Below are 14,415 nucleotides of genomic sequence, written 5' to 3' on the forward strand. Positions count from 1 at the left end.
GACCTGGGGACACGTTCTCTTTAAAGTGACACCTTAAAAGTGTAACCATTAGAGATGAGCGAACACCAAAATGTTCGGGTGTTCGTTATTCGTAACGAACTTCCCGTGATGCTCGAGGGTTCGTTTCGAACAACGAACCCCATTGAAGTCAATGGGCGACCAGAACATTTTTGTATTTTGCCGATGCTCGCTAAGGTTTTCATGTGTGAAAATCTGGGCAATTCAGGAAAGTGATGGGAATGACACAGTGACGGATAGGGCAGGCGAGGGGCTACATGTTGGGCTGCATCCTAAGTTCACAGGTCCCACTATTAAGCCACAATAGCGGCAAGAGTGGGCCCCCCCCCCCTCCCAACAACTTTTACTTCTGAAAAGCGCTCATTAGCATGGCATACCTTTGCTAAGCACCACACTACCTCCAACAAAGCACAATCACTGCCTGCATGACACTCCACTGCCACTTCTCCTGAGTTACATGCTGCCCAACCGCACCCCCTCCCCCCCACAGCGCACACCAAAGTGTCCCTGCGCAGCCTTCAGCTGCCCTCATGCCACACCACGCTCATGTCTATTTAGAATTGCGTCTGCCATGACGAGGGACCGCAGGCATACACTGCAGAGGTTGGCACGGCTAGGCAGCGAACCTCTTTAAAAGTGGCGGAGCGATAGCCCACAATGCTGTACAGAAGCAATGAGAAATAGAATCCTGTGCCACCGCCATCTGGAGCTGCACACGTGGGCATAGCAATGGGGAACCTATGTGCCACACACTATTCATTCTGTCAAGGTGTCTGCATGCCCCAGTCAGACCGGGCTTTTTAATTCATAGACACAGGCAGGTACAACTCCCTATTGTGAAGTCCCTGTCGACCCACAGCATGGGTGGCTCCCTGGAACCCACCGGCGGTACACAAAAATATCCCATTGCATTGCCCAACACAGCTGAGGTAGTAATGTCGTGCGTAATACAGGTGGGCTTCGGCCCACACTGCATGCCCCAGTCAGACTGGGATTCTTTACAAGTGGACACATGTAGGTTTAACTCCCTGTGGACCCACTGCCTGGGTGGGTGCCAGGAAGCCACCGGCGGTACATAGAAATATCCCATTGCATTGCCCAACACAGCTGAGGTAGTAATGTCGTGCGTAATACAGGTGTGCTTCGGCCCACACTGCATGCCCCAGTCAGACTGGGATTCTTTACAAGTGGACACATGTAGGTTTAACTCCCTGTGGACCCACTGCCTGGGTGGGTGCCAGGAAGCCACCGGCGGTACATAGAAATATCCCATTGCATTGCCCAACACAGCTGAGGTAGTAATGTCGTGCGTAATACAGGTGGGCTTCGGCCCACACTGCATGCCCCGGTCAGACGGGTTCTTTAGAAGTGTACAGATGTATTAAAAACTCAGTGTGCACCTACAGCATGGGTGGCTCCCTGGAACCCACCGGCGGTACACAAAAATATCCCATTGCATTGCCCAACACAGCTGAGGTAACGTCAGCTGTAATGCAGGTGGGCTAAAAATTAATTTGATTACACTGTAGGCGAGGGCCCACACAAATTGCTGTATCAACAGTACTAATGTACATCCCAAAAATTGGCCATGGCCAGCCAAGAGGGCAGGTGAAACCCATTAATCGCTTTGGTTAATGTGGCTTAAGTGGTAACTAGGCCTGGAGGCAGCCCAGTGTAACGAAAAATTGGTTCAAGTTAAAGTTCCAATGCTTTTAAGCGCATTGAAACTTATAAAAATTGTTCTGAAAAATTATTTGAGTGAGCCTTGTGGCCCTAAGAAAAATTGCCCGTTCAGCGTGATTACGTGAGGTTTCAGGAGGTGGAGCAGGAGGAGGAGGAGGAGGAATATTAGACACAGATTGATGAAGCAGAAATGTCCCCGTTTTGGATGGTGAGAGAGAACGTAGCTTCCATCCGCGGGTGCAGCCTACGTATTGCTTACGTATCGCTGCTGTCCGCTGGTGGAGAACAGAAGTCTGGGGAAATCCAGCCTTTGTTCATCTTGATGAGTGTTAGCCTGTCGGCACTGTCGGTTGACAAGCGGCTACGCTTATCTGTGATGATTCCCCCAGCCGCACTAAACACCCTCTCCGACAACACGCTAGCCGCAGGACAAGCAAGCACCTCAAGGGCATACAGGGCTAGTTCAGGCCACGTGTCCAGCTTCGACACCCAGTAGTTGTAGGGGGCAGAGGCGTCACCAAGGATGGTCGTGCGATCCGCTACGTACTCCCTCACCATCCTTTTGCAGTGCTCCCGCCGACTCAGCCGTGACTGGGGAGCGGTGACACAGTCTTGGTGGGGAGCCATAAAGCTGGCCAGGCCCTTAAAGACTGTTGCACTGCCTGGGATGTACATGCTGCTCGATCTACGCACATCCCCTGCAACATGGCCCTCGGAACTGCGCCTTCTGCCACTAGCGCTGTCGGCTGGGAATTTTACCATCAGCTTGTCCGCAAGGGTCCTGTGGTATAGCAACACTCTCGAACCCCTTTCCTCTTCGGGAATCAGAGTGGGCAGGTTCTCCTTATACCGTGGATCGAGCAGTGTGTACACCCAGTAATCCGTCGTGGCCAGAATGCGTGCAACGCGAGGGTCACGAGAAAGGCATCCTAACATGAAGTCAGCCATGTGTGCCAGGGTACCTGTACGCAACACATGGCTGTCTTCACTAGGAAGATCACTTTCAGGATCCTCCTCCTCCTCCTCCTCCTCCTCAGGCCATACACGCTGAAAGGATGACAGGCAATCAGCCGGTGTACCGTCAGCAGCGGGCCAAGCTGTCTCTTCCCCCTCCTCCTCATCCTCCTCATGCTCCTCCTCCTCCTCCTGTACGCGCTGAGAAATAGACAGGAGGGTGCCCTGACTATCCAGCGGCATACTGTCTTCCCCCGCCCCCGTTTCCGAGCGCAAAGCAGCTGCCTTTATGGTTTGCAGGGAATTTCTCAAGATGCATAGCAGAGGAATGGTGACGCTAATGATTGTAGCATCGCCGCTCACCACCTGGGTAGACTCCTCAAAATTACCAAGGACATGGCAGATGTCTGCCAACCAGGCCCACTCTTCTGAAAGGAATTGAGGAGGCTGACTCCCACTGCGCCGCCCATGTTGGAGTTGGTATTCGACTATAGCTCTCCGTTGTTCATAGAGCCTGGCCAACATGTGGAGCGTAGAGTTCCACCGTGTGGGCACGTCGCACAGCAGTCGGTGCACTGGCAGCTTAAAGTGATGTTGCAGGGTGCGCAGGGTGGCAGCGTCCGTGTGGGACTTGCGGAAATGTGCGCAGAGCCGGCGCGCCTTTACGAGCAGGTCTGACAAGCGTGGGTAGCTTTTCAGAAACCGCTGAACCACCAAATTAAAGACGTGGGCCAGGCATGGCACGTGCGTGAGGCTGCCAAGCTGCAGAGCCGCCACCAGGTTACGGCCGTTGTCACACACGACCATGCCCGGTTGGAGGCTCAGCGGCGCAAGCCAGCGGTCGGTCTGCTGTGTCAGACCCTGCAGCAGTTCGTGGGCCGTGTGCCTCTTATCGCCTAAGCTGAGTAGTTTCAGCACGGCCTGCTGACGCTTGCCCACCGCTGTGCTGCCACACCGCGCGACACCGACTGCTGGCGACATGCTGCTGCTAACACATCTTGATTGTGAGACAGAGGAGGAGGAGGAGGAGGAGGGTGCTTTAGTGGAGGAAGCATACACCTCCGCAGATACCAGCACCGAGCTGGGGCCCGCAATTCTGGGGGTGGGTAGGACGTGAGCGGTCCCAGGCTCTGACTCTGTCCCAGCCTCCACTAAATTCACCCAATGTGCCGTCAGGGAGATGTAGTGGCCCTGCCCGCCTGTGCTTGTCCACGTGTCCGTAGTTAAGTGGACCGTGGCAGTAACCGCGTTGGTGAGGGCGCGCACAATGTTGCGGGAGACGTGGTCGTGCAGGGCTGGGACGGCACATCGGGAAAAGTAGTGGCGACTGGGAACTGAGTAGCGCGGGGCCGCCGCCTCCATGATACTTTTGAAGGACTCCGTTTCCACAACCCTATACGGCAGCATCTCAAGGCTGATGAATTTTGCGATGCGGACGGTTAACGTTTGAGCGTGCGGGTGCGTGGCGGCGTACTTGCGCTTGCGCTCGAACACTTGCGCAAGCGACGGCTGAACGGTGCGCTGAACTACACTGCTGGATGGGGCCGAGGACAGCGGAGATGAGGGTGTGGGTGCAGGCCATGAGGCGGTAGTGCCTGTGTCCTGAGAGGGGGGTTGCATCTCAGTGGCAGGTTGGGGCACAGGGGGAGAGGCAGGGGTGCAAACCGGAGACGGTGAACGGCCTTTGTCCCACCTTGCGGGGTGCTTGGCCATCATATGTCTGCGCATGGTGGTGGTGGTGAGGCTGTTGGTGTTGGCTCCCCGGCTGAGCTTTGCGCGACAAAGGTTGCACACCACTGTTCGTCGGTCGTCAGGCGTCTCTGTGAAAAACTGCCAGACCTTAGAGCACCTCGGCCTACGCAGGGTGGCATGGCGCGAGGGGGCGCTTTGGGAAACACTTGGTGGATTATTCGGTCTGGCCCTGCCTCTACCCCTGGCCACCGCACTGCCTCTTGCAACCTGCCCTGCTGATGCCCTTGACTCCCCCTCTGAAGACCTGTCCTCCTGAGTAAGCGTTGCACACCAGGTGGGGTCAGTCACCTCATCGTCCTGCTGCTCTTCCTCCGAATCCTCTGTGCGCTGCTCCCTGGGACTTACTGCCCTTACTACTACCTCACTGCAAGACAACTGTGTCTGATCGTCATCGTCCTCCTCACCCACAGAAAGTTGTTGAGACAGTTGGCGGAAGTCCCCAGCCTCTTCCCCCGGACCCCGGGAACTTTCGAATGGTTGGGCATCAGTGACGATAAACTCCTCTGGTGGGAGAGGAACCGCTGCTGCCCAATCTAAGCAGGGGCCCGAGAACAGTTCCTGGGAGTGTTCCCGCTCCTGAGCAGGTGTCATTGTAGTGGACTGAGGAGGCTGGGAGGAAGGAGGAGCAGCAGACAGAGGATTCGGATTGGCAGCAGTGGACGGCGCAGAACTGCGGGTAGACGATAGGTTGCTCGAAGCACTTTCTGCCATCCAGGACAGGACCTGCTCACACTGCTCATTTTCTAATAACCGTCTCCCGCGTGGACCCATTAATTGGGCGATGAATGTGGGGACGCCAGAAACGTGCCTCTCTCCTAATCGCGCAGCAGACAGCTGCGACACACCTGGATCAGGAGCTTGGCCTGTGCCCACACCCTCACTTGGCCCTCCGCGTCCTCGGCCACGTCCACGTCCACGTCCTCTAGGCTTACCCCTACCCCTCAGCATGCTGTATTACCAGTGATTAGATTTCCCAGGCAGGAAATAAATTGGCGCAAGACTGCAGGCCAAATATAATTTTTGCCCTTTTTGGAAAACGAAAGGCCCCACTGCCTCTAGTGAATGAATTATCTAAGTTTAATAACTGTGCTGTGTCCCTGCTTATGTGTCACAGAACGTGAGGGTAGCAGAGTTATTATAACTCTTGGAGAGCAGGTATTTTTTTTCCCAATTAAGGAAAGCAAATGGCGAACCCAGCAGTAAAGCGTAGCTGGGTGCGTATGATTTAGCAATGTTTTTCACGCAGCTCACACGTCTACACAGGCGTAAGGACGGACACAGGCTGGACAAATAGATTTGTTTTCAGTTTTTTCCCACCAACAGGCAGCACTGCGTATATTCAATGAACCTGCGAAGTTTAATAACTGCGCTGTGTCCCTGCTTATGTGTCACAGAACGTGAGGGTAGCAGAGTTATTATAACTCTTGGAGAGCAGGTATTTTTTTTTCCCAATTAAGGAAAGCAAATGGCGAACCCAGCAGTAAAGCGTAGCTGGCTGCGTATGATTTAGCAATGTTTTTCACGCAGCTCACACGTCTACACAGGCGTAAGGACGGACACAGGCTGGACAAATAGATTTGTTTTCAGTTTTTTCCCACCAACAGGCAGCACTGCGTATATTCAATGAACCTGCGAAGTTTAATAACTGCGCTGTGTCCCTGCTTATGTGTCACAGAACGTGAGGGTAGCAGAGTTATTATAACTCTTGGAGAGCAGGTATTTTTTTTTCCCAATTAAGGAAAGCAAATGGCGAACCCAGCAGTAAAGCGTAGCTGGCTGCGTATGATTTAGCAATGTTTTTCACGCAGCTCACACGTCTACACAGGCGTAAGGACGGACACAGGCTGGACAAATAGATTTGTTTTCAGTTTTTTCCCACCAACAGGCAGCACTGCGTATATTCAATGAACCTGCGAAGTTTAATAACTGCGCTGTGTCCCTGCTTATGTGTCACAGAACGTGAGGGTAGCAGAGTTATTATAACTCTTGGAGAGCAGGTATTTTTTTTTCCCAATTAAGGAAAGCAAATGGCGAACCCAGCAGTAAAGCGTAGCTGGCTGCGTATGATTTAGCAATGTTTTTCACGCAGCTCACACGTCTACACAGGCGTAAGGACGGACACAGGCTGGACAAATAGATTTGTTTTCAGTTTTTTCCCACCAACAGGCAGCACTGCGTATATTCAATGAATAATAACTGTGTTGTGGCCCTGCCTATACAATTCTTTCCCTGCAGTATCAATGGAGGGTGCAATGCTCTGCAGAGGCGATTTTGAGAAGCCCAAAAAAAATGCAGCACAGCCAACAGCAGCCTGGACAGTACTGCACACGGATAAATATGGCCCTAGAAAGGACCGTTGAGGTTCTTGAAGGCTACACTCACTCCTAACACTCTCCCTGCCTATGCAGCACTTCTGTCCCTAATGCCAGGTGCAACGGTCTGCAGAGGCGATTTTGAGAAAAAAAAAAAAATCCCACTGCTAACAGCAGCCAACACACAGCTATCAGTGGCCCTAATAAGGACCTTTGGGGGGTCTTGAAGCCTACACTAACTACCAATTCTTTCCCTACAGCAGCTCCGGTATAAACAGCACTGTCCCTCATCTAACTCACACCGCATCTGAGGCGAGCCGCGGGAGGGGCCGACTTTTATATTAGGCGAACACCTGATCTCGCCAGCCACTCACAGCAGGGGGGTGGTATAGGGCTTAAACGTTGCAGGGGGAAGTTGTAATGCCTTCCCTGTCTTTCAATTGGCCAGAAAAGCGCGCTAACGTCTCAGGGAAGGAAGTGAAAGTAACCAGAACACCGCATGGTGTTCGTCACGAATAACGAACATCCCGAACACCCTAATATTCGCACGAATATCAAGCTCGGACGAACGCGTTCGCTCATCTCTAGTAACCATGTAATTATTTAATTTACAGAAAAGGTGATGCTAAGCATTTTTTGCTGTATTTTTATTAACCAATTCTGTACATTTTTCCTTAATAACCCCAACTCTTCTGTTATGTAGCTAGTTGAATCTGTATTCGCCTCACTGCATAGCAGAAGATGGCGCTCTGGCTCTGTCTGTACTGTTCTCTATAGAAATTCCTGGTAACAGGAATGCTGGACAACCCACAAGTTACACAACGGAGCCCCTTAACAGTTTGGTCAGTAAGTTTGTGGGTTTTGAAAGTTTAAATATCCGATGCCACTCAAGGCCAATGCCACCAACTCAGAGGTGACACCAGACAGGGTTAATGAGTTGCTGTATTGGCATAGTCACACAGTTATATCATTTTACATACTGGCAGAAATTACAGATCCCTTTTAATGCTTTATCAGGTGTTTATCTCAAACGAAAACAGACAAGATAAGGAAATACTAGTCTCACCACCTTCCTCATCCACAGCCAAAACAGTAGCTCCTCTTGTAAGCAAAGCTTGGACAACAGATGCAAGCCCATTTCGGGCAGCAATATGGAGCGGCCTGATAGGAAAAAACAAGACAGACAAGAATGTACACATCACTTTATACAATCAGGTATAAATGTTAGTAATGGGTAATAGTAGTAAATAAGTAATAGGATATTAAAATGTCATGAGATGCTGAAGTACCATCTATAGCGTAAAGTACATTGGCTGCAAACTTTAAAGGGAACCTCTCACCTCAGAATAGCACCATTGAGGAAGCTACTGTGCCGTTTGGGAAGGTAATGTGGAGTTAGGATAACTAACATTAATAAACGTGTATATAAATATATGTACACGTTTATTGTTAGTTATCCTAACACACACACACACACACACACACACACACACACACACACACACACACACTAAAACCTTGAGTAGAACAGCTCTTAAGTAAAGCGGCGGTCCCTCAAATAAAGTTGCATTCCTCAGGTAAGGGCGCCGATGCCAGTCACTTCCTGCTTCTCCTGCATCAGCGTGCGCCTACTCCTCCCCCTCCCTTCTCCACAGTGCACAGTGCCGGCTGAATGTTGCTGTGTCTGCCTGCCTGCCTGCCTCCTGACATAGTACAGCAGCTGAATACCCAAAGTGCCATCTGAATGCTGCCTGCCTCCTGAATCCCCACTATACTGCAAATTATAAGTACTATACAGATAAGTACAGTAAAGAAGCGTTTGCAAATAAATACTGCAGTCCTATGTCAAGCCACAGATAACAGTGATACGTACTGCTATAATGATGTCCCTGCAGTCCTATGACAAAGTACTGTATGCTAAATGTCCAAAAACCTGTTAAATGTTAATTTATTCTTTACAGCTGTGTTTTATATTCATTCAGTATTGTTATTGTTTTTGGTATTAAAGACCAGAGTTATTCTCTATTAAATGGGGTTTGGTGTGTTTTTTGGAATGTCTAGAACCAATTAATTGGATTTACATTAATTCCTATGGAAATAAGGTCCTCAACTAACAGATTTCTACTAAAGTCCATTGCTTCCGCACGGATTAATGACGTTAGTTGAGGTTCTACTCCATCCATCATATACACTCTCCTGCTCTGGCGGTGAACAAGAGTCTTTTCAGAACGCTGTGCAAGCGCTCCTTCTTGTACTAGTCTATGGCAGTGTGCACGCACAGCGGGCTGAAAAGAGGCAGATTTTAAAAGCATATGCAGATTTCACCTGTGGCCACTGCCAGAACAGGTAGTGGGCAAGGTTTTGGGGGTTTTTTTTTGCACAGGGTACATTCCACGACTCCCGCCACCTCCCAGAACAGCACCACTACTTCGTTTATGGTTGTGTTTCAAATGTAAAAATGATAAACAATATTAAAAGGATGGTCTTGTCAGAGACAACCTATTTGAGAATACAGCTCCTAGGACAATAAGCTTATCAGCGTGGGTCTTGTTCAAGGTAAACTGCTGACTTGGCAAAAGGTAGCCACAGCCAACCAGGTATTTCCCATGCAGCATATGCCCTAACAGTCTATATGGATGGTTTGTCCTCATGGGACCCCTTTAACTAAAAAACACTTATTAAGTGTGTGAGGAACCTAAAAATAGTGGAGAGCTGTCTGAAGGAAACCGATTCCCTGTAATTCACATGAAAATGCATTAGCTGGATACACATGACAGTAGACTACACCCATTATAAAAATTATTCACAGTCCGCAGATAGATTCTCAGTAAAATGAGGTACTTTAGTTTCCTTGGAATTATGCTCTGCTACTGCAGTTAAAAGGGAGCTACGAGGACTACATATTACAGTCTTCAAGTTTTTGGGTTGGGTGCAAGTTACTACGTAGGTGTCTAGAAGGACTCCTACACTAAACTCTATGCATGATGTACATCCTAATGGCTGTGTCTATGCACATAATTATACATATACCCGCTATCTCCACAATTAGGCGGCATTTACTCCAGCATGCAGAAAGCAGAATACACTATAGCCTTCACTGGTAACTTATACTAAAGCTACGAGTCACTTCTAATAGCCACAGACGACTTTCAACTTTAATCACATGACTGATCTAGAACAGGTTGTGCCATGTTCTGTTGGTTTATACAGCCTAATTTCTCAGAATCTGGTTTCACATGAGTTCACTTTAAGCTCGTTAAGGACCAAATGAAATTATGAACAGCAGCAGCATAGAGGAATGTTTGACATAATGTCCAGTAAATGCAAAGAAGAGTAGTGACTTACATTTGCAGCATGCTGTTTGTTGCATTGATAAGGCCAGTGTCCTGGGTCTCCCCTAGAAGCAGCAAGGCACACTTCTCATGACCCTGGAAAGAGAAATAACCACATAAGAGGTTTAATTAAGTATAAAACATTTTCTGCCCACCCTAAAAGATAATTATGACTTATATACGTGTTCATACTCGTGCGTCTCGCAACGCACAAAAGTCGCGCAAGGTTCTCAGCCGTGTGAAACCGGCCTACAGCGCACATATCAGGCTCAGCTGAATATCATTTCTTTTCTTCCACCTGGGCATAATACAACTGCCCCTAGAGTCATGGACAGAGGTTATTGCTATATTCTAGAGTCTAGAATACAGCAAGAATCTCTGTGCATGACTCAAGCAGATGGAAGAAAATAAATTATATTCAGCCTGCGGGCCATGAGTTTGACATTTCTGCTCTAAGAGGTCATGCACTGATGTCATGTATCCCACTCTATATTCCAATAAGGACTGTAGACTAGCCGTAAATTCAAAGGACTCATGTCATACATTGTATACTGTGGTACACTTACTTATCCAAAAGCTGAAATGTTACAATTGAAAAGCCAACTAATTACACTGGCTAGCTTGGTGACTGCAGGAGGAGCTAACAATCTTCTGCTTAGTAGTCAGCCTCCTAGTAGCAGCAGCAGCTATACCCACAGTCTTTGGTTGTGTCCTCCAATGACACGGACAAGAAATTTGAATTGAGTCATGCAAACATACACGTAGTACTAAAGCATAATATCTTAACATTTAGCAAGACTAAAACAAAACAATCCGGGCACCTTGCTGCAGGCTAGGTGAAGAGCAGTGTTCTTGTTTATGTCCATCACAGTTAAATCTGCTTTCATGTGAAACAGCAGGAACTCTAGAAGAAGGAAAAAGGTGTCAGAAAAGCAGATCCATGTCAGAGATTTTTTTTTCATAGAGTGGATTAAAAAAAATAAACTTTACCAACTGCTGCAATTCTCCCATTTTCTGCTGCTATCATCAGTGGTGTCCGACCTGCCTGGTCAGTGGCATCAACCTCCGCTAGGTGGTGCAGCAGTAGTTGTAAACCATTCATGTTATCAGCAAAGGCTGCAGCATGAAGAGGAGTCCTAGCCAGACAAATAAAAAACAAAACTTTTTTTGTAATGCACTTCATGCAACTCATCTGTCCACCTGCATCCAATAAACCTCACTTGGGCAGTTTATTTGCCAAGATAGCAAAGTGAAAAAGGTGTGGATACCAGTTGACTGTAAAATGCAAATGAACCAGTTTACATTCCACTGTCCAAAATCCAGCACTGTCAAAAGTAAAGAGATTGTAAAAACGGTACACATCAGTTCATATAGGACTATTCTCAGTAAGGCTGCCTGTCCACGGGCGATGATCTGCGGGCAATTTATCACTCTGTAAAGCTTTCCATAGGATTACTATGGAAAGTGGCATGCTGAGATTCTCTTCAGTGAGTCTATTAGGCTCATCTCGGAGACCGGTCAGTGCTCAACCCCTGGGCCGTGGACAGGGGGCCTAAGGGTCTAATTCATATGGTGCAGGACAAGGGGTCAGTGAGAAGAGAGTTAAATGCAACTCAATCGCACACATTTACTAAGACTCGCATATCTTACACTGGTTTAAGAAGACACTTGGAAAAATATGCACATTTATTAAAAAAAAGGTGCAGGCTCGATCAATTTGGCACATTTGAAATGGTTTAAATCAGAAAATTCAAATTTGATGGGAACACCCCTTTTAAAATGTAAAATTCCAAAACTTGCAACATTTTAAAGGTTTTCTTAATATATTAGGTGGGGGGGGGGGGGGGGGTACATATTAAGGGGTCTATGTAACAATTCCAGAGAAAAGTTGCACATTTTTTGCACAAGCCCTGCAATTTTTTTTTTTTTTGCGTTGGCCATGGCAGCACTTTTTTTTTTTAAAGTGGGCAGGGCTTGCTGGGAGGCGACATTAACAGGCCACGCCAACAAACTTATGTTATGCCAGAAATGTAAAAAGTACACCTGGACAGCAAGGTACAAATGTACTCCTGGTGCAAGGCAGATACACCAGCTTGCTTCAAACTGAGTCACAACTCTGGCGCATTTAGCTTAGTAAATCTCGCTTTCTATTTAAACTAACCTTCCTTTGGCATCTCTGCTATTCACAATCTTGGCACCCAATGCTGTTATAAGCATTTCAGCCGTACCGTCTTGGCTGTTAATTCTGTAAAATTGAGAATTTATTAGAATCCGGTTGAAAACAATTTTTTATTAAAACGAAGCATACAACACATAATGCACTTACACTGCACAGTGCAAAGGGGTGAAAGGGTTTCCTTCGAGGTAAGCAAATGGGTTGTGTTCAAGTAACAATTCCAAACAATCTTCATGCCCTGAAAAGCAAAAACTGTTATATCTAGTTTCTGGTTTTGAAAATCTTGGGGGAAAAAAAAATAATCAGGTTTGCAAATCAAGTAGAAACTAAACTATGCAGTATACATACTGAACTAGCTTTCCATCATTCAAGAATAGGACTCACCATTGTAAGCAGCCCAGTGCATGGGAGTGTATCCGTTGTAATCCACCACTGCATCCAGTGGGTCTGTAGAGAGTGCAGCCTGCAAGTACACGTGCACCAGTGTTGCATGCCCGCAAGCTGAAGCAAAGTGAATAGGTGTGCGTCCCTTGTAATCCCGACACAGCACAAAGGCATCATGGTCCAGCAGAGCTCCCACACAATCTTCACAACCAGTTACCGACTGCAGAATATAGGTGAAAGCATTGTTGTAACTCAAAAAGAACACTAGTCAACCACAACTGAAAAGTAACCCGATCAGTATCAGTCAACATTAAAAGAGCAACTGCACTCTTTACAAACTTTTGACATATCAAAAGTTTTGATCATTACCTGACCCACCCATAGATTCCTCTCGAAGGGTCAGTAGTTTACCAGCCTCCACACACCATAGGTTTTGCAAAACACTACATGAACACCAATTGGTAGATGACTGGAGGTTCCTTCATCCATCCACTAAGGATTACAACTTTTTATCCACCCCCCACAACTCTAACTCCAGGAAAAAGGCTACATCACGAGTCTACACCTTCTTTCATCAATGACCAATGACGGCATCTGTTTCTCCGACCATGCTCTTATCACTCTTTATCCAACAGTACATCTTTAAATGTGGCACTGACGCCTCAATGACTCCTTCCTACAAGACTCACAAATTAAAGCAGATATTTAAGGGGACCTACAGGCCTATTTTACCAACAATGCTGTGCCAGGCGACGACCTGTTATCTGCTTGGAAGGCTCAAAAATATTTAATTCGGGGCACCTTCATCAGTATCGGTTCCCATGTCAAAAAAGGCAGAAATCTACCTTGGATGAGATGAGGGGAGCTGAGCTTGAACAACGGGGCCAGGCCTGCTCTCGTTGCCCATGGCATTCTTAAGTGTCGTCAATTTGTAAGGGTCACTATTTTGAATTTGTTAACAAACCAAACCCTACCTTTCCAAGTCATTAGGCCCTTCTCCCCACCTACCACAGCAAATTACTGAAGCGTTTCAGAACTACCACCATTCCCTTCTTAACCTACCTCCTTCCATCTTGGACTGAGTGAGCTTTCTGCAGAGCTTAAATGCAAACCTTTCATAACTCGGGCATAGGCAGCTTCTCGCAGGCGGTGGTTCAGTCCATGGCGGCACTTATATCCTAGAAGGATCTTGCTCTCACGCTAAAACACTCCCAAACGGAAAAGGCCTGTGGCCCTGATGGACTTCCCCTCTCTTATTTCAAGTCTTTCTCAGACACCCTCTTCCATCATTTCACCTCCAAGTTGTAGCAGCTAGACCAAGGTCTTGCTGTGACCCCCAATGGCACGGACGAGAGAAAGAGAAAAGGCTCTGCTCACCGCTCTGTGTAGTGTGGTTCTTCCTCTCTTATCTCCAGCATCTACAGTGGCTCCTTTCTCCAGCAGCAGGTGAACACAGTCAACATGTCCATTCATCACAGCAAGCATAAGGGGGGTTCTTGCAATTAAACCAAAGACATAATTTCAGTACATTACAGTATATATAATCTACTTTTTTTTTTTCTAATTTAAAGTTTAAAAGGTGTTTTCCAGAACTTTTTATTTATATTTGACCCATCAATATCAGACTGATTGAGAAGAGGGAGGGGTTGGGGGTTGGTTATGGATAGGGCAGGTTATACACAGAGAGCAGATTAAGACACTGACAGGTGATGCAATGTTTGAGTTAAAAAGGAGTTAGCAACATTCTGAATGCATTTATGATGAAAATGAAATGCAAGCAACAAATATTACAGGATTAAATCTG

General features: G+C 47.5%; 1 protein-coding gene across 8 annotated transcripts in view; it reads right to left on the reverse strand.

The window, feature by feature from the left end:
* Positions 1-14,415, reverse strand: part of ANKRD52 (ankyrin repeat domain 52) — a 42,627-nt gene that overhangs the window by 8,239 nt on the left and 19,973 nt on the right. For 5 of the 8 annotated variants that reach the window (XM_066585384.1, XM_066585374.1, XM_066585365.1 and 2 more), the window contains 8 exons: positions 13,989-14,106; positions 12,612-12,831; positions 12,378-12,465; positions 12,213-12,296; positions 11,042-11,187; positions 10,873-10,955; positions 10,065-10,147; positions 7,789-7,880 (listed from right to left, as the gene is read on the reverse strand). In XM_066585384.1, the coding sequence (XP_066441481.1) occupies positions 7,789-7,880; positions 10,065-10,147; positions 10,873-10,955; positions 11,042-11,187; positions 12,213-12,296; positions 12,378-12,465; positions 12,612-12,831; positions 13,989-14,106 (914 nt within the window). Of the gene's footprint in view, positions 1-7,785; positions 7,881-10,064; positions 10,148-10,872; positions 10,956-11,041; positions 11,188-12,212; positions 12,297-12,377; positions 12,466-12,611; positions 12,832-13,988; positions 14,107-14,415 lie in introns of all 8 variants that reach the window. The other 3 variants (XM_066585357.1, XM_066585340.1, XM_066585324.1) reach the window with 1 other exon arrangement.

Source organism: Eleutherodactylus coqui, chromosome 1, assembly GCF_035609145.1.
Source record: "Eleutherodactylus coqui strain aEleCoq1 chromosome 1, aEleCoq1.hap1, whole genome shotgun sequence".
Taxonomy (NCBI): domain Eukaryota; kingdom Metazoa; phylum Chordata; class Amphibia; order Anura; family Eleutherodactylidae; genus Eleutherodactylus; species Eleutherodactylus coqui.